We start from the raw sequence: 21,106 nt of genomic DNA, 5'->3' as shown, positions 1-21,106 counted from the left end.
AAAACATTTTCAGCCGATACATCTTGTACTCTTTTTGTCAAAATAACAGAAATTATTTTAAAAGATACATTGAGTGCTTCCAGCGAAGCAGAGCCAGGAACATGGAAACACACAGCGCAGTAGGTACTCTCCAGGAGTGCTGGGTCCAAGTTGCCTGTCTGGTGACCTAAGAGCATTCCTCTGGTCCTTACCCCTCCCAGTCAACGAGGTATTCTAGGGTGGAGCCCCTGGGGCCTCGTGAATCGACCTCAGTAGGTTTTGACAGCAAGTCCTGGGAACTAACGTCTTCCCCTCAGGGCATTTGGGGTGCGGCTAGTTCTCCACGAGTCGCCATACGAATCTCCTCCTTTACACAATGGAGCAGAGTATTAGAATCGGTGGAACGATAGATTCGGTGTCTGTGGGGTTGTCGGGGCCATGAATTCAGGACAGGGCATCAGCTTTCCCATTCTTGGAGCCTGATCAATATGTGATCATGTAATGGAAGTAGGTGAGAAATAGAGCCCATCTATTCTGCCAGGGGTTAAGGCGTTTGGCTTCCTGAAGATACTTGAAGGTTCTTGTGATCTGTAATTACCGTAAATGGATGCGCCGCTCATTCCAACCAGTGCCGCCACTCTTCGAGCGGCAGTTTGATGGGCAGCAGTTCCCGATTTTCAATGTCGTAGTTCTGTTCTGCAGGAGAGAGCTTCTTCGAAAAAAAAGGCGCAAAGTTGTAGTCATAAAGGGTTACCCATCTGTTGGGATAAGGCAGCACCTGCGCCCATGGAGGAGGCATCCACTTCCGCTATGAACGGGAGCTGGGATCCGGGTGTCGTAGGAAAAAAAGACGGTACTAAACCTCTATTTCAGTTCGACAAAAGTATTTTTCAGCCTTCGGGTTCCACGCAATGGTTTTGGCATTTCCCTTTAGGAGTGAGGTGAGCGGGCCGGTGACCAAGCTGAAGCTCCGGATGAACCGTCCGTAGAAGTTGGAAAAAAACTAGGAAGTGTTGAAGCTCCTTCGTGGAACCTCGGCAAGTCCAGCACTGCCGGAGATCTTTGAGGGCGGCAGGGACCAGAGGGAGCAGGTACGGGAGTGGTGTACTTTATGTCGTGATACTTTATGCAATAGTCGATACTTTTCCAAAAAAGTTGGGACACTGTACAAATTGTGAATAAAAAAGGAATGCAATAATTTACAAATCTCATAAACTTATATTTTATTCACAATAGAATATAGATAACATATCAAATGCTGAAAGTGAGACATTTTGAAATGTCATGCCAAATATTGGCTCATTTTGGATTTCATGAGAGCTACACATTCCAAAAAAGTTGGGACAGGTAGCAATAAGAGGCCGGGAAAGTTAAATGTACATATAAAGAACAGCTGAAGGACCAATTTGCAACTTATTAGGTCAACTGGCATGATTGGGTATAAAAAGAGCCTCTCAGAGTGGCAGTGTCCCTCAGAAGTCAAGATGGGCAGAGGATCACCAATTCCCCCAATGCTGTGGCGAAAAATAGTGGAGCAATATCAGAAAGGAGTTTCTAAGAGAAAATTGCAAAAAGTTTGAAGTTATCATCATCTACAGTGCATAATATTTAAAAGATAAAAAGATTTAGAGAATCTGGAACAATCTCTGTGCATAAGGGTCAAGGCCGGAAAACCATACTGGATGCCTGTGATCTTCGGGCCCTTAGACGGCACTGCATCACATACAGGAATGCTACTGTAATGGAAATCACAACATGGGCTCAGGAATACTTTCAAAAAACATTGTCGGTGAACACAATCCACCGTGCCATATCTAAACATGATCCAAAAATGCAGGCGTTTTCTCTGGGCCAAGGCTCATTTAAAATGGACTGTGGCAAAGTGGAAAACTGGTTTGTGGTCAGACGAATCAAAATTTACAGTTCTTTTTGAAAAACTGGGATGCCATGTCATCCGGAGTTAAGAGGATAAGGACAACCCAAGTTGTTATCAGCGTGCAGTTCAGAAGCCTGCATCTCTGATAGTATGGGGTTGCATTAGTGCGTGTGGCATGGGCAGCTTACACATCTGGAAAGGCACCATCAATGCTTAAAGGTATATCCGAGTTCTAAAACAACATATGCTCCCATCCAGACGTCGTGTCTTTCAGGGAAGACCTTGCATTTTCCAACATGACAATGCCAGACCACATACTGCAACAATTACAACATCATGGCTGCGTAGAAGAAGGATCCGGGTACTGAAATGGCCAGCCTGCAGTCCAGATCTTTCACCCATAGAAAACATTTGGTGCATCATAAAGAGGAAGATGCGACAAAGAAGACCTAAGACAGTTGAGCAACTAAAGGCCTGTAATAGACAAGAATGGGACAATGTTTGCAGACTGTTATAAAAAGAAAAAGGGGTATCCACACGGTGGTAAACATGGCCCAACTTTTTTGAGATGTGTTGATGCCATGAAATCATAAATCAACTTATTTTTTCCTTGAAATGATAAATCTTCTCAGTTTAAACATTTAATATGTCATCTATGTTGTATTCTAAATAAAATATATAAATTTGAAACTTACACATCATTTCATTCTGTTTTTATTTACAATTTGTACAGTGTCCCAACTTTTTTGGAATCGGGTTTGTACTAATGGGCTCTAGTCTCTAAAATAGTAAAAGGGAACATTTAATCAGTAATTTAACCAAGGAAAATTTCCCATTACCCTGGCAATGACCTTGAGGCTCTTATGCCAGTGGTATGATTCAAATTGTTAGTTCACAATAAGATAGTATAGGAGATAGCATAGGATAAGATAAACTATGTTAATGCCAAATGAAAATATTGCAGAAAAGAACAGAGCTTAAAATATGTTAAAATAATAAAATATAAATATAAAAGAAATATATTGTATGTGATATACAGTGTATATATATATATATATATATATATATATATATATATATATATATATATATATATATATATATATATGCATGTCCACTGTGAGAGACATAATCTAAAATAAAAAATACAGAAATCACAATGTATGATTTTTTAACTATTTATTTGTATGATACAGCTGCAAATAAGTATTTAAACACCTGAGAAAGTCAATGTTAATATTTGGTACAGTAGCCTTTGTTTGCAATTACAGAGGTCAAACGTTTCCTGTAGTTTTTCACCAGGTTTGCACACACTGCAGGAGGGATTTTGGCCCACTCTTCCACACAGATCTTCTCTAGATCAGTTAGGTTTCTGGCCTGTCGCTGAGAAACACGGCGTTTGAGCTCCCTCCAAAGATTCTCTATTGGGTTTAGGTCTGGAGACTGGCTAAGCCACGCCAGAGCCTTGATATGCTTCTTACAGAGCCACTCCTTGGTTATCCTGGCTGTGTGCTTCGGGTCATTGTCATGTTGGAAGACCCAGCCTCGACCCATCTTCAATGCTCTAACTGAGGGAAGGAGGTTGTTCCCCAAAATCTTGCAATACATGGCCCCAGTCATCCTCTCCTTAATACAGTGCAGTCGCCCTGTCCCATGTGCAAAACACCCCCAAAGCATGATGCTACCACCCCCATGCTTCACAGTAGGGATGGTGTTCTTGGGATGGTACTTATCATTCTTCTTCCTCCAAACAGTTTGGTGGAATTATGACCCAAAAGTTCTATTTTGGTCTCATCTGACCACATAACTTTCTCCCATGACTCCTCTGGATCATCCAAATGGTCATTGGCAAACTTAGGATGTGCCTGGACATGTGCTGGTTTAAGCAGGGGAACCTTCCGTGCCATGCATGATTTCAAACCATGACGTCTTAGTGTATTACCAACAGTAACCTTGGAAACGGTGGTCCCAGCTCTTTTCAGGTCATTGACCAGCTCTTCCCGTGTAGTTCTGGGCTGATTTCTCACCTTCCTTAGGATCATTGAGACCCCACGAGGTGAGATCTTGCATGGAGCCGCAGTCCGAGGGAGATTGACAGTCATGTTTAGCTTCTTCCATTTTCTAATGATTGCTTCAACAGTGGACCTTTTTTCACCAAGCTGCTTGGCAATTACCCCGTAGCCCTTTCCAGCCTTGTGGAGGTGTACAATTTTGTCTCTAGTGTCTTTGGACAGCTCTTTGGTTTTGGACATGTTAGTAGTTGGATTCTTACTGATTGTATGGGGTGGACAGGTGTCTTTATGCAGCTAACGACCTCAAACAGGTGCATCTAATTTAGGATAATAAATGTAGTGGAGGTGGACATTTTAAAGGCAGACTAACAGGTCTTTGAGAGTCAGAATTCTAGCTGATAGACAGGTGTTCAAATACTTATTTGCAGCTGTATCATACAAATAAATAGTTTAAAAGACATATATTGTGATTTCTGGATTTTTTTTTTAGATTATGTCTCTCACAGTGGACATGCACCTACGATGACAATATCAGACCCCTCCATGATTTCTAATTGGGAGAACTTGCAAAATAGCAGGGTGTTCAAATACTTATTTTCCTTACTGTATATCTTCACTTATTTATGATACATATGTTCCTCACTTATGTAGAGGTATCTACTTTTCTATGTTACCATGTGTTACGACCCAGTCTAGGGTTAGGCCGGACAGAGTATTTAGCTCGGGATTCAAAAGAATGGCTCTTATAAATTGACCACAAACACACACAAAAGGGTTTGCTAGGGAAGTTAGGGAAGCTGGTTGTATTTTCCTTTTCTTTGTTTTAAGGAAAGGAAAATACAACCAGCTTCCCTAACTCCCTGCTTCAAAAACAAAAGACAAAGCAATCCCTCACTCAAAGTAAATGGCAGCCACACCCCTAATGCCAGTGACATAAATATGTACAGTGAACAAAGATTTTACAATATAATACAAAAGAAATATATACAACCAACCGTGGCTAAACAAGCTCAAGGTCAGTAAACAGGCAGAGGTCAAATCACGATCAACAACAACAAAGCTATGTCCCGAACACCAAAACAAACAGTCAAAACGCCACTACAACAACTCTTCTCGATTGCTTCGCTCCTTCCTCCTTAAATAGGAACTGGTGGATGATGTCATCGTGAAGGAGGTGGGATCAGCCAGGCTAGGGCAGGTCTCAAACTCTGGAGTGGATCGGACCTGCACACAAGGCACATATACAGAACCCCAATGTGGACATGGGCTACCTAGGGTTGTAACACATGTTTTTGTCCTTATCATTTTTTCTCTTATCTTAGTCATGAAGATTATTTTCATGGTCCTAAGTGTCTTTTTGCACATACACATCTGTATAAAAACCAACTGGTGTACAATTTATGTTGAGACTACAAAGAATATAGAGTGCTTGGGATATCTCTGTGTACATATAAAAACCATCTGTTTCATTGTACTCTGGCTTGTGGTTTCCTGATGCTTCAGTCATCTTACTTCTTGTGAAACTGCCATGTTTTAAATATAAAAAAACGGATTTAAAACAATTCTGGCTTTGTTGACAGGATAGCGCTCTCCACCTATGCACAGTGAAGACTCTGACAAACCTATCACTTATCGGATCCAGCAATCCTGTTCCCTTGGTTCTGTGACACCTAGTTAGTATTAACATAGGCACTAGTTTTCTAAACACGCATTTCTATTTTGTATGTTCAGTGTCTATATGAACTTTACGTACTTTGTACATGAAATGTCGTTGTCTGCATCAAATTGTTTCTATTGTATAGCAATGAGAAATTATGATCTTAACGGTGGGGGAAGAACACTGACAAATACCCAGAACCTATTGAGGTCTACACAAAAGCTCAGAATTGCACATCCCAAAGAATATGAATTCAGTCACTAGACCTCTGATCATGCATGCCTACTGCCAATCATAACACATCAAGAGCACTCAAACATTTACACTTTGCAAAGTAATGCGGTGTATTTGCCTGACATTTCCTAGCTGTTTATTTTGTGTATTGTTATGCTGTTTTTATTCTGTTCTTTGCTTTTAATCTGTTTTTTGCCATTTTGATTTGCCCTGATTAATGATGTTTGTTAATCACCTAATCATTTCCCCCCTTTATTATGACCCATTTGACTAACAAATCGTGGATTTGTCTTCTAGCTTTTCCAAAAAATAGTTTTTAATGACATGAAAATATTATGAGGGAACATGAGAAAAACTGCAAATGCTTTAACTTAATCGACTGGTTTTACATAAAAGGTTAATGGATAACATACATAAAAGGTTACATAAAATCATTTTACCATAAACTAATATGTTGCAAGCAATTAAAAAAAATAAAATAAAGTGTGACCAAGTTTTTTTTTAGATACATTTGAATTATGAGACTTTTATTCATCCAGTGAACCTTAGAAATTCTACATGGATTTGATTTAGTCCTATAATCGATTTCATCATTTATGCTTTTGTTATAATGAACAGCTTTTATTGTTTCATATTGCCCCCATATGTTACCATTTCTATAGTAACTCATTAACAGTGACATAAATGCTAACATAGTGCATAGCTTTTGGAAAGGAGACATTTAACTCAGCACAATGGTTAAAATATTAGACTTCTGCTTGAACCTTGAGAAGGACCCTTAATCCCCAACTTTTTAGTTGTATAAATGAGATAAGTGAGCAATTAGAAAGAGTGAATGTGAAATGCTGTAAATATTAACATTCATTTGTGATTTTTAAATTCTGAACATTATATATTTTTTTTTTCACTGTGATCTAGACTTAAAGAGGACATGAGCACACCTCCTACAGAAATGATTAGCCTGATGTAAAAGTGAGGTGGAGATGTGTTCATACCAAGGGCGCTAAGAAACACCTTGTAATAACTGACACTGCTTTCAGAATATACTTTCAGGAAATCTGTCCAGCAGCAGCCCCTTAACTTCTGACTGCCTCCATCAGGTAGCCTAAACTTATCTTTATCACTTTCTTTATTTAATCATTCAAGTCAATTGACATAAAAAGTATGCTCAGTTATTTTACAATAATAGTTCAATCAAGAAATATACTATTCAGGAGGATGTGTATTAATATTATTATCTTTATAATAATAATAATAATAATAATAATAATAATAATAATAATAATAATTATTATTATTATTATTATTATTATTACTTACCACTTTTTCTAAACTTATTTTTACATTACAGTTCCAACTAACATTTTAGTCACTATGTTACCGTTCATATTCTAATGTTTTCTATGTAATCATTTGTCTGCCCACATACCTGTTTACGTACACTAATTTTAGATTTAAAGTTATAATAGATCTGCATTTGATAACAGAATATTAGCGTAGCAAAATATCAGGTTCTTTTACAGTGAATTGCAAGATTAAACGCAAAAGCCAAGGTCCCTTAAACCTTGCCTGCCAGTTAATCCATGCCCTGCCCATGCTGCAGTGGACCTAGCCTCACCTTGCTGTGGATTTCTGACCTCACAGAATCACACAAGCAAAACACCATTATTAAAATCTCTGCACCTCATCCTTCTGCCTGGTCCATCCACAGCCGGTAAGTAGAATTGCTGTTTAAATTATATTATATTTTAGAGTCATGGTTGACATCACCTAAATTATTAAGGTGCTAGGTTCATGTCAGTGGTCTGGTCAAGTTTCATGGACACACTGGGAGTAACTTAAGTCTATTTTTGGAGGTATGATCTACAGACTAACAAGCAGGTGGAAAGTGCCAACTAGGAGATTAAGAGATAAGAAGGAATTTATGTGCCGAAAAAAAAAAAAATGTGATGGAACAGTAACCCATGAGTATTAGGTGTATTAGTGTGTATTAGTGTGTGTGTGTGTGTGTGTGTGTGTGTGTGTGTGTGTGCATGTAGCCTTATCCTTTCGAGTCATTTTATTATCACGTAGTGTGTGAGAAGTCAGCATTATGGCAAATTTTTCTATACCCAAAACTTTTAATTTTAGTCATTCTGAGCTCTGGCTAGAAGACAACAGTTCCCCCAGTGCACATAATTGCAAAGAATGATAAAGAGTTGGTGTAAATTGCCATTATACTCTCATATTCTTTTGAAAGGGAAGCAGAACACGTTGTTTGTATTTATGTGTGCATGAACGAAAGCGATGGCAGTGTTACCACTGGCAGTGAATTCCATCTGGCACTCAGCAATGCATTTAACACCACTTTCCAGTGAGGGCCTGGTTACCAGCCCCATCTGTTTTCCTGGAATGCTAAAATGCTTTGCTTTTCCAGCTTTGGATGATTAAGGCAAGCAGTTGTAGGAGATTACACATCAAAATTTACAACAAGTAGTATACAACAAAGAGGAGTAAAGGTAATGACATCAAGGAGAAATCACTATTAAAATAAAGATTGACTCTGAAAATCTAAAGGACTTTAGGAATTTGTAAGGCTGTAAAAATGACAGGTTTTGTCCATGCTAGAAACATGGACAAAAGCAATTAAATGATGTCACATTTTTAAAAAACCTGGCTTACCACGTCACTGCTGAAAAGCACCTTTTTTCATGTCTCATACTTGAATCCAATCATACCTAGACCTTAGCCACCAACATTCCCCTTACACCACCAGCACTGCCCAATAGCAAAGGTCAACCTGTGGACCTTATTAAGTGCATATTCAACTTCAGTTGCAGAAATGGTAAACTTGAATATCTTATCAAATGGCAGTATGTCCCTTAGGAACAGTGCTGACTCATGGTTCATGATGTCTTTGTTTCAGTTATGACACACAGAACACCCAAGAGCTCATCCCAGGACCTCATCGTAGGGAGGCATAGGAAGAGCATTGACAAATACCCAGAACCTATTGAGGTCTACACAAAGCTCAGAATTGCACATCCCAAAGAATATGAATTCAGTCACCAGACCTCTGATCATGCATGCCTACTGCTAATTATAACACATCAAGAGCACTCAAACATTTACACTTTGCAAAGTAATGCGGTGTATTTGCCTGACCTTTCCTAGCTTTTCATTTTGTGTATTGTTATGCTGTTTTTATTCTGTTCTTTGCTTGTAATCTGGTTTTTGCCATTTTGATTTGCCCTGATTAATGATTTTTGTTAATCACCTAATCATTTTCCCCCTTTGTTTTGACCCATTTGACTAACAAAACATGGATTTGTCTTCTTGCTTTTCCAAAAAAAAATTTTATGACATAAAAATATTATGAGGAAACATGAAAAAAACTGCAAATCCTTTAACTTAATTGACTGGTTTTATGTAAAAGGTATGTTTGCAACATATAAGTTTATGGTAAAAATCATTTTACCATAAACTAATATGTTGCAAGCAATTAAAAAAATAATAAAGTGTGACCAAGTTTTTTTTTTTTTTTTAGATACATTTGAATTATGAGACTTTTATTCATCCAGTGAACTGTAGAAATTCTACATGGCTTTGATTTAGTCCTATAATCGATTTCATCATTTATGCTTTTGTTATAATGAACAGCTTTTATTTATCAAACAGAACACATGATAGTTATTCCAACCATGTGTTGTTCATTCATCCGAAATACTGGGTTGATTATTCATTTAACCAAACATGTTGGATTGACTATTAAATTACTTTTTGTTTAATATTTATCAGAATGGTGTCTTCTGCAGAGCAGAGGGATCGAGGGACATTCTTAGCCAAGTAAAGTGACAGAGTGATATAATCAGTTAATGGCACTATGCCCTACCACCCTCTTCAGGAACCCTCTCCACAAAATGTTACTCCAGTGTCGTCTTAATCTTCTGTTCTTCATTTTCAGTGGGTTCTCTTTCAGGAGCCCCTGCTATAACAATAAATCTGTTGCATCCATTGACAGTGACACTATTTGTTTTTTATTAAGAATTTGTTTCTTTAAATTCAGGCTGTTTATGTAGTATTTGTTCTTTTTTGGTTGACAATTGTCTGTAAATGTGTTACATTAATTAGAATGACGTAAAACAACAGCAAACACTGCCAAACACATTTCATAAACACTGCCTAACTCTGTTCCGTTTTTCATTTGTGTCATTGTGTTAATAATGAAGATTGAAAAAATATGTTTTTACCTCTTTCCAGTAAAATGGTAATACTTAATGATCTAGAGGTGGACTCCTCTGATCCAGAGTCAATCTCAAACAGCAAAATTAAGGAGAGAGGCCAGTGGACCAGTAAAGTAGAATTTCTTCTGGCTGTGGCTGGACAAATCATCGGCCTAGGAAATGTGTGGAGGTTTCCTTACTTGTGTTACAAGAATGGAGGTGGTAAGTTTACAGATTTAACAAGTTATTCCTTTATAGAGATCTTTATCAAATGATTAAGGTATTACTAAGCCATGTTTTTTAAAAATTATATAATTTCATTCAGTCATTAAGTAGTTCAAAGCAGTGAATAAGTTTATTAGTTAAATAGGATTTTGGAATGCCGTGACTAATTAATTCCTGTTATGACTTTATAGCATTTATAAAAAAGTAATTTATTCAATAATCTTTATTGAATAAAATTTTTTTTTCATTGTAATTAAGTAAATAAGACCAAAATAATTGAAAAATAATTTCGTTTTTAAGTTTTTTTAAAGTTTAGTTATGGGAATGAGTCAATAAAATAACATATTGGAAAAGGAGCATTAACATTAATTTAAATCAGCACTTGTGTCCAATTTTTTTTTATAGAAAAAATGGAAGGAATAATTTAACATTGCCTGCAGTCAAGCTCAAGAGGCATTGCATGGTGTTGCCTATCAACTGACTTGAATCCATGTTATAACTTATGGGGGATATTATGCTACTGGAATATCAATTATTTGTATTTGTATTATTTTCTTTGTTTTCCTTAGGAGTGTTTTTAATACCATATTTGGTCTTCCTGTTTGCGTGTGGCATTCCACTCTTCCTCCTTGAGATATCATTAGGTCAGTACACCTGTCAGGGCAGCATCACCTGCTGGAGAAGAATTTGCCCTTTGTTTCAAGGTGAGCCTTTACTGTTTAATAATTTATCTTACTGATTTCAAGAGAAAACTTATTGGATAACCCAAAAATGAATCATATCCCTGAGGAGATCGACATCTAACAAGGAAGACAACAGCATGTCAACCTCCTTATGTACTGCCTGATTAAGAAAGCTCTGTTGTTGCAGAAAGATGCACTGAGCAAAAAGGTTCTTATACAGGGAGATGAGCTCTACTAATCCCCACATTTGGGCAAGATTTCTTCACTGTGGCAAACCATCGACTGCTGTATGTAGTATACTGTAGTTATATAATACTACATTATACTATTATTTCAGTAATTCGTCTTGAAGTGAGAAAGGGTACACAGAAAACCTAAACAAACTTAATGAAACAGCAATGAAAGAGCAAAAACATTTAGGGATATTGCAACCTGTCAGGGTAACGTTCAAAGGTGAATTCCTGTTGAAGGAAAAAATATTTCTGGTCACTTTTCAGTATTCATATGAGGTTCAAGAATTAATTTGTTTGATGAGTGTACAATTATTATTCATCTGTTATCTTTTCCCTTTTTGTTCTACAGGAGTAGGTTATGGAACCGTAGTAGTCCTGTTATATTCCAGTACCTACTACATTATCATTATGGCCTGGGCATTCTTCTATCTTTTTTCCTCTTTCAGCTCTGTGCTACCATGGGCTAGCTGCAGTAATGCCTGGAACACTGGTACACATTTACGTATATTATAAATACAAAACACACAATTCAGGCTTAAATAGCACAGTGAATATGTGCATGAATATGTGCAGTCATGAATTTCGATTATATCTTCTTTTCTCAACAGAAATGTGTGTTGAATTTGACAAAATTTATAATTTTAGCAGGCTAAGTATATCAGAGAATGCGACTTCACCTGTTCAAGAGTTCTGGGAGTGAGTTTATTTACAATTTTCAAAACATCTAGTGTTTTTTACATGCATCAGAATATAATTGTTTATAATTGTATGCTTGTGTATAATTGTGTTTACCACTATCCAGGAGGAGGGTATTAAATCTTACAGGCAACGTGTATGAGCTGGGCAGTGTGAGGTGGGAACTGGCTCTGTGTCTCCTCTTGGCTTGGACCATCTGCTACTTCTGTGTGTGGAAGGGAGTGAAATCAACAGGCAAGGTAAGAGCCTCATGACACATATCCAGAGGTGGCAGAAGTACACACATCCTTTATTTAAGTAGATGTACAGATACTGTAATTTCCGGACTATAAAGCGCACCCTTATATCAACCGCACCCACTGAATTTTACTAATATTTATATTTTTAACATAAATAAGCCGCACCTGTGTATAAGCCTATGTCTACACTGAAACTAATGAACTTTACACAGGCTTTAACGAAAGACACTGTCTGTTACATGGTGTAACGGGTGAAATATGTTGTGGCTTCTTTAAGAGCAGAGCGGCTTTTGGGAACAGCACGTCACTGCATTCTTCCGGTATTACTGCGTGTGAGACTGAGGATTATGTGCTCATTATTTTTTGATGCTCATTTCTAAGTTTCTTTGACTAACCCATAACGCTTTTATGCGAGTTTTCCGAAGTACGAGCGGTCACTCTGTTGATTTTTTTGCTTTGTTACGCGAGCAAAAAATTGAGATACGAGCTCTAGACGGCGCTGCTAGATGGCGAAGCGAAGCCAGAAAGCGAAGATTGTGACGAAAATTAAGATAAGCAAAGAAGAAAAAGTAAAAATGTTAAAGTTCGTATACGTAGTGTACAGGAGAAAAACGAAAAACCCAGTTAAGACAACTCCAAACCTCTACACTACAACTGCAACTGTGCCACCTACATCATCTGGAGCAGTTCAGAATCAATATTTGTCTAATAACATGACAAAAATATTAACATATTAATAAAATCCAACTCACCAGAGATGCAGACTCAGATTTTGCACCGCTCATCAGAGGCTGTAAGCCAGTGGTACGGCTTGTATTCAGTGTTCTGAAAGTGGTGAACAAAACCCATTTCCTGGGCTGAGACAAGGTAGCTAGCTTCGGGGTTGGCCAACCTACTCACGATGTCTAGCTTTTCTGGAAAATGGATTTTTAAGTATGTCCGAGACCAAATAAATTTATCTTCCTCTGTAGGCATAAAAAGTCTAAATCTGATGTATTTATGTGTGCAGAGCTACAGACGTGTTTTACCAGTCGAACTTGGCTGTAACAGTTTCCCTCTGACCAACCAATCAGAGGACGGAAAAATGCTGACACTATTATGGGCCCTGTGAGGCGAATATGAAATCTGATTGGTTAAAGAAACAGACCAATTCATAATATTATGTATAGTAAAAGGGCCAAGGCCCTGGGCAGATTAGATTGACATGGCAGCACATAGAGGCTGAAATCTTATTGGACAAAAAATCTAACCGCCACATGTGCAGCCAAGAGAAACACTACGAAATAAAGAAAATAAACAGTTGGGATTAAATTAATACAATTTCATGAAACAAATATTAGAATTAGGTTGCAAATGTAGGTCAGTGCTTCTGATAGTGTTTCGGGCCAGTAGAGAAGGCTTTGCTGGCCCTGACTGCCCACCACTGCCAATACTATTTCCTGTTTTAGTATCACACTAGTAACTGGACCTCACATTATATTAATATTAGAGCTGTCAATCAATTAAAATATTTACGGTTAATGAGGTGATTCCAAAGAAACTGTACATCTTCTTTCATACTTTCATATGGATTACATAATCAGAGAATATTTGTTTTTGGTGTGAATTGGTTTATTTATACATTTTGAGCTTCCTATTCATATTTATTATGTCTGTGAGGCAAGTATTCACTGAGATTCATGTTGTTTAGTTTATGTATGCAGAGCTTGCATCCTGTTTTCTTTAATTTACAAAAGCACAGCATTTGTTGTTATTATTAGTGTGTACATGAGTGTATACTAAATGTGCCTGCGCGTTTGTTGGACCCAGAGGGTTAATTGTGTGCATCAAGGGTGCCTTTGGTGCTGATTTGAGACTTGGTGCATCACTAAAACAAATGTTTACTGATTAAAAAGAATTCTTTGTTGGAGTTTATTTATTTATTTATTTATTTGTATATCTAAAGAAAGGATGTCGTCAATAAACGTGTGCTGCATTGAAGGTTTTAAATTCCTCTTTTATACTTATTTATATTTGAAATAAAAAATGGTCTAATAGAAATGCGCGCTGCACCAATCGCGTGTTAATAAAGTTAGTGCCGTTAAAATTAACATGCATTTACACGTTATTAGCACACTATTTTGACAGCCCTAATTAATATTAATACAAAAACAAATTTAAAATTTGCTTACCTTATGAATTTATCCAGGCTCAACATCCACCATATGGAACACAAGCAGAGAAAAGATGATTATGATCAGGTGAACAGGAATGTCTCTGCTCAGTCATGTTTACATCGCTGACTTTTTCTGTTTCATCCACATTAGCCACATACTTCTTGTTGCCTTCTGCCTTGTTTTTTTTTCCAAAAATAGAACTTTAATACAAATACAAAATACAAATCAGAACAAGTAATAATAAGGAAAATTTAGATTTGCAGAGTCAAACAAACAACAACCAATCAAGCAAATCAAACCAATCTAAATCAAGTACCAGTTTCAAAAAAAGTCTTTGTGTGCAAAAACATACGTGTATGTGTGTGTTTAGATGCATGTGTGGCAAAAAGTGACACTTTTAGTGTGTTCTTTGCAGAGATATCTCTTTGCAGTAGAAGCACAATAGGTTTGTCTTTCTGTCCTTATTGCTAGGGCAGACCTGATACCTCTTTCTTTTAGAATCAGGTGGCCTCAGTGGGGTTGTGGCTATGGCTGTGCTGGTTGATGTTGAGGCAGGGCTGGCTGACGCTGGTGCTGATGCTCTTTAAGTTGCTGATGGCATGGATGGAGTGCTAGGTGAACTCTGCAGCTGTCTGACCAAGGCTGCAGCGGCTGGGTCTCAGGGCACCTGTTCCCTTCGCTCAATGTGCGTCTTGAATTGGGAACTTTCTAGCTCCTCAAGAAACATTTTTCACTTGTTTTTTTTTTTTGTTGAGTTCCACCCTAGGTGGGTGTGGGTCCACAACACAAATGCATTAGATGCAGGCACATCTAGGATGTTATAAAACACAACCATTGGCCATCTCCGGGTCAATCTCTGGCAAGTGTAGGTGGCAGTCAGCTTATCCAGGTTGTCCACTCCTCCTTTGTTTTTACTATAGTCGAGGATAAGCATGGGCTTTTTCTTCCTGACACAGCTGCATTTTTGTGAAAAGTAGACATAAGTTTATGGACACTTTACACCACACCATACCGCACACGGACACTTACGGACCCTTACACCACACCATACCGCACACGGACACTTTATGGACAACCCACCACAAAAATTGTCTATTGTTTACACTCTGTTACACATTGTTTACTGTTTTACTGTCTACTGCCATAAGAATTTTTTGTATATACATTTTTCTCTTGTTTCACATACATATCTTTATATATCTTTTATATCTTTATTTTCTTATTTTATTTTATATAGTTTTTTTTATATACTTTCTACTTTATTTATCTGCCTTCTTTTCTTTTTCCCCATCCTATTACCTCATGCCGGACCATCGTATAAAGCATTTCACTGCATGTCGTACCCTGTATGTATGTGTATGTGATAAATAAAATTTGATTTGATTTGACATAAGTACCACATTTACGGGTTTTGTTTAAATAGAGGTTCCTGACAAAGTAAAAAAACCTTTAACCAAAAACAAATTCATGTGGTACTTCTGTGCATTTAAACCTAAAACGGAAACCTAACACAAGAAGAAGGTTAAGTACATTAATAAAGTATTTGTACTTTGTTACTTCCCACCTCTGCACATATTCAGAAAATATTAATGACTGATTTAATAACCAATGCATGTCCTCTCTTATTAGTTCTTGACTGAGAGAGATTTTTCTTTCTCAGGTGGTCTATTTCACTGCTACTTTTCCTTATGTTATGCTGGTGGTGCTGTTGCTGCGTGGAATCACATTGCCTGGGGCCTTTGATGGCATCAGATTTTATCTCTACCCAGATCCTACACGTCTCGCAGAACCACAGGTAGAAATATAATTATATTTTTTGGTTAAAAAATATAGGACCCTGCATTGGAAAAAGTACTTTTCTATTGCCAGCTGTCACTTTGGTGCAAAGCCAGTGCAAAGTCAATGTTAAGACCTAAATTCAAACACAGCGACATCAGTTTTGGTTAGTGTAGTGTCTAAATACAGTGCCTTATTAATGATAATGAAGTTATATAAAATAACAACTATAACAATTGTGTCAGAGAACCTCAATGTTTATTAGTACTTACATATTTTAGCTTAACTAAATCAATTAAGAATTACTTTGTTTGTATGTGTCATGTTGCAAATGTCTAAACAATTTTTCATACAATGTAGGTGTGGATGGATGCTGGAACTCAAATTTTTTACTCCTACGCTCTCTGCATGGGCTGTCTTGTTGCTCTTGGAAGCTACAACAAGTACAATAATAACTGCTACAAGTAAGCTCAATTAAGGAGAGGAGGTGCTACAGGGTTTGGGTTGCGACCATTTTGGATTTGTATCAGTTAAGCAAAACACATACACACACGTGACACACAAGCATATTACTTGATCTCTAATTTAATACATACATGGTTCTAATAATTTGTTACAAACCTAGACAGTCCAGAAGGGCAGATTGTCTGTTGTCTGTTTCTTTCTGTGTTTAATTCCTGGACTTTTTAAACATAGCCAGCTTGGATGGACAGTGATAGCATGTTGTATGTTTTCTTCCCAGGGACTGTATTTACCTTTGCCTGTTGAACAGTGTGACCAGTTTTGTGGCTGGCTTTGCCATTTTCTCTGTGTTGGGATTCATGGCTCATGAGCAGGAGACAGACATCTCAACAGTGGCAGAGTCAGGTGACTGAAGTTTTAAACTATCTGCTATTTGAGCAGAGTGTCTTTAAATTATAATTTTATTTATTTTCCCAGGTCCAGGGTTGGCCTTTATTGCCTACCCCAGGGCAGTTGCTATGATGCCTGTTCCACAATTATGGGCCATTTGTTTCTTTATTATGACAATTCTTTTGGGCTTGGACACTCAGGTAATCAGAAAAAACATCAGTCAAAAGCAATGTTAAATAAGATCTATGGATTAAAACATAATTAAAACATGTAATATTAAGTACTTATATGTTTTTCCATCTTGAACCCCCTCTTTTTTAAGTTTGTAGGATTGGAGTCATTAATGACAGCTATAACAGACCTGTACCCCTCTTACTTACTCATTGGTTATCGGCGTGAACTCACCCTGCTCTTCATCTGTGCTGGGAGTTTTCTCATTGGCCTGGTTATGGTTTCAGAGGTTATTATGATTTCTTGATTACTCTAGAATAAATGCACAGGTCCTGCACCTATAGCTTAACATGTGAGTTAGAGTCAAATCCACTGAATAAAATCTCCATCAGTTTTAAATAATTCCTCTAAATAATATATACATAAATACTATGTTGAAATAGTTATTGTATTTTTCTATTTCAGAAGCTTTTAAAAACATTCCTGTAAATTCTTAGGCCTAGATTCTGACTTTTAGTTTCATCCTCCAGGGTGGCTTGTATATTTTCCAGTTGTTTGATTACTATTGCTGCAGTGGGATGACACTTCTGTTATTCGCTATTATGCAGTCAGTGTGTATAGGGTGGGTGTATGGTGAGTATTTACAGTTTGAGAAGAGTGCATGTTTGTGGCCTGCAGATTTATTTTCAACAAATGGGGAGTAAATAATATGCATTACATTAATGTCAATGTATATTGGTTGCACTTTTTTGTAGGCGCTGACCGTCTGTATGATAATATTGAAGACATGATTGGCTATCGACCATTGTTCTTAATAAAATACTCTTGGAAATACATCACTCCTCTAGTCTGCACTGTAAGTACCTGGAAATGTGTTCATACTTATTGGTTACATTAAATAAAATTAATGAATACTTGAATACTCAATACTTCTGCTACTGATAATAGACTAAGGGCTCCCACATTTTCTAGTCATGGCCTCATGAACAATATTTTTGCTCTTTAGCACTGCATGCATGTGATTCCTGTCAATTAAATAAGAAATTTCTTGCAGACTAATCATTCAACATTGTTTATTTCAAATGGCATAAAAACTAGAGATTCTTTAGACAAAATAGACTGAGACAATAAGACAATTCTGCTTATAGTTCGAAAACATAATCTGAGCATAGATGTGTGATACAGCTAGAGGTTTCAACAACTGATTACACAGGTTCACAGGGTTAAAAGGTATGATTCATTCAGGTACACTGAAAGGTGGGTTTATTTATTTAGTTTTTATTTCTCTAAAACAGCCAAATTCAACAAAACAAACAAACTAACCAACAAAAAAACAAATACAAAACCACCACATGATTAAGGTGTTGGAAATAAGTACATTTTTTAAATATAATTTGTATATACTGTAATGTATGGCAATATGATCTTAAATTTAACTATATAAATTTTTTCTTTAGGGTACATTCGTCTTCTATCTGGTCAAATTCACTCCTCTAAAGTTTAACAATGTAATTGAATACCCCTGGTGGGGCTATGCTATTGGCTGGTTTTTCACACTCTCTTCAACTCTACTGGTTCCCTTTTGGATGATCTATGCTTTCCTCAATTCTAGTGGCTCAATGAGACAGGTATGTTCCATTCCAGACTAAATGTGAGAACAGTGAATGATTAATACTTGTATATTATTACTTGTTTATGTACTTAACCCAGTTAACTTAACCCACTTTTCATCATCCTTTAGAGATTACATGATCTCTGTACCCCAGAAAGAAACCTTCCTCTGAACTCAAGCAGAAGAAAAAACTGTTCAACTTGTATCGCCTTAACAGCTGTACCACAAAAACAAGAACATCCTTAAAGAACATCCCTAAATATACAGTTCTTATATGTTTATTTTTCTCATTGTACATCACTGTTTACTCTACATTATTAGAGGATTTTTAATTAATCAAATGTTCAGCAAGAACAGATTGCACGGAAGAAATCTGAAAATGCATTACTTTGATATTGCAGCAGACATATGTATCAAAAACCAACACATGATCAAATAATTAGACCATACATAACGTATAATTGACTGTAGAGGTGATTATTTTTTCATGAATGTTGCTGTTGTGCTGTTCATGAAATGCACTAGCTAATACTTGTTTAAACACATTACTCTGTGTTCTGACAACATTAACTATCTGAAGGACCCTCCAGATTCATTGACAACCTTGGTAAAGATAAGCACAATATATATGTCTTTCATAGAAATGTTACTTTTAAGTGAGGTACAACTGTTAAAACATTGTTAGTAACATGGTTTAAATACACCAAACAGGCACAGCTTTATAGTCACCGATCAGGAATAACATTATGACCACCAACCTAATATTGTGTTGGTCCCCCTTTTGCTGCCAAAATAGTCCTGACCTATTGCTGCTGAAAATAAAGAAACAAAACATTTTGAGATATGCTGTCATTGGGAAGGAAACTTTGGGATGGCAAATACTCTCTGTTTTATGATGTCATTATCACACCACCCTGCTATTAATTATTTTTCTGTAACTGTGTTGCATATTGCCCCCCAATTATTATACTAATACTTATACTAATGTATAATACTACATGTTTGACATTAACATATAGCATGCAGCAGCTTCTTAACTTCTGACTGCTTTCATCAGGTAGCCTAAACTTATCTTTATCGCTTTCTTTCTTTAATCATTATTTTAAGTCAACTGACATAAAAAGTATGCTCAATTATTTTACAATATTCGTTCAATTAAGAAATATACTATTCAGGAAGATGTATTAATATTATTATAAAGATAATAATATTAATACATCTTCTAAATAGTATATTAGTATATATATATATATATATATATATATATATATATATATATATATATATATATATATATATATATATATATATATAATGCAAGAACAACATTATATATATATATATATATATATATATATATATATATATATATATATATATATATATATATATATATATATATATAACTAATATTGTAAAATAATTGAGCATACTTTTTATGTCAGTTGACTTAAAAGAATTATTATTGTAACTGTAATAATTTACAGTTTTAACTAACATTTTAGTCACTATGTTACCGTTCATACATAACTGTTTACATACACTATTTTGAGATTGGAAGTTATAATAGATCTGCATTTGTTAACAGAATATTATCTTAGCAAAATATCAGGTTTTTATAGTGAATTGTGAGAATAAACGCAAAAGCCAAGGTCCCTTGAGCCCTGCCTGCCAGTAAATCCATGCCCTGCCCATGCTGCAGTGGACCTAGCCTTACCTTGCTGTGGATTTCTGACCTCTCAGAATCACACAAGATAAACGCCATTTGTAAAATCTCTGCACCTCATCCTTCTGCCTGGTCCATCCACAGCCTGTAAGTAGAATTACTGATTAACTATGTGACAAATATTTTAGAGTTGTAGATGACATCACTTAAATGATTAAGGCACTAGGTTCATGTCAGTGTCTGGTCAAGTTTCATGGACACACAGGGAGTAACTTAAGTCTATTATTGGGGGTATGATCGACAGACCAACAAGCAGGTGGAAAGTGCCAACTAGGAGATTAGCCTTGACCTAAGGACCTTCTGTGCCAGAAAGAAAAAATAAATAAATAAAAGGTTTGTGTAATGGAACAGTAACGCATTTTTATTAGGTGTGTGTGTGTGTGTGTTTGTATGTGCATGCCGCCTCATCCTTTTTTATTATTACGTAGTGTGAGAAGTCAGCATTATGGAAAATTTTTTGTACCCAAAACTTTTGATTTCAGTCATTCTGAGCTCTGGCTAGAAGACAACAGTTCCCCAGATTGCACATATAATTGCAAAGAAAGATAAAGAGCCGAGGTAAAGTGCCATTATACTCTTATATTCTTTTGGAAGGGAAGCAGGACATGTTTGTATTTATGTGTGCATGGACGAAAGCAATGGCAGTGTTACTGGCAGTGAATTCCCTCTGGCACTCAGCAATGCATTTAATGCACTTTCCAGTGAGTGCCTGGTTCCCAGCCCCCTCTGTTCTCCTGAAATGCAAAAATGCTTTGCTTTACCAGCTTTGGATGATTA

General features: G+C 36.6%; 1 protein-coding gene across 8 annotated transcripts; it reads left to right on the top strand.

The window, feature by feature from the left end:
- The first annotated feature begins 5,723 nt into the window (after positions 1-5,723).
- LOC124403873 (sodium- and chloride-dependent GABA transporter 2-like) lies at positions 5,724-19,715 on the top strand. Of its 8 annotated transcripts, none has more exons than XM_046833809.1 (17): positions 6,792-6,858; positions 7,362-7,472; positions 8,664-8,755; positions 9,998-10,182; positions 10,755-10,889; positions 11,451-11,591; positions 11,710-11,797; positions 11,904-12,036; positions 15,853-15,987; positions 16,329-16,432; positions 16,711-16,835; positions 16,908-17,020; positions 17,143-17,280; positions 17,522-17,624; positions 17,747-17,847; positions 18,449-18,619; positions 18,733-19,715. In XM_046833809.1, the coding sequence occupies exons 4-17, from the start codon at positions 10,002-10,004 to the stop codon at positions 18,847-18,849; spliced, it is 1,785 nt and encodes a 594-aa protein (XP_046689765.1). In that variant the 5' UTR covers positions 6,792-6,858; positions 7,362-7,472; positions 8,664-8,755; positions 9,998-10,001; the 3' UTR covers positions 18,850-19,715. The 8 variants fall into 8 exon arrangements, 7 of the variants coding, with proteins under 7 accessions (XP_046689850.1, XP_046689765.1, XP_046689685.1 ...); XM_046833729.1 differs by having other exon boundaries at positions 8,664-9,700; XM_046833547.1 differs by having other exon boundaries at positions 8,664-10,182.
- The last annotated feature ends 1,391 nt before the right edge of the window (positions 19,716-21,106 follow it).

The sequence above is a fragment of the Silurus meridionalis genome, chromosome 1, assembly GCF_014805685.1.
Source record: "Silurus meridionalis isolate SWU-2019-XX chromosome 1, ASM1480568v1, whole genome shotgun sequence".
NCBI lineage: Eukaryota > Metazoa > Chordata > Actinopteri > Siluriformes > Siluridae > Silurus > Silurus meridionalis.
This window is presented reverse-complemented; position numbering and strand designations above follow the sequence as displayed.

Bases quoted from the DNA above. Each gene is read 5' to 3' on its own strand.
- LOC124403873 (XM_046833460.1), top strand. From the start codon at position 7,342: ATGCCCTGCCCATGCTGCAGTGGACCTAGCCTCACCTTGCTGTGGATT. The intron at 10,890-11,450 runs GTGAGCCTTTAC...TTTGTTCTACAG, and splicing joins AATTTGCCCTTTGTTTCAAG to GAGTAGGTTATGGAACCGTA. The intron at 17,281-17,521 runs GTTATTATGATT...TTCATCCTCCAG, and splicing joins GCCTGGTTATGGTTTCAGAG to GGTGGCTTGTATATTTTCCA.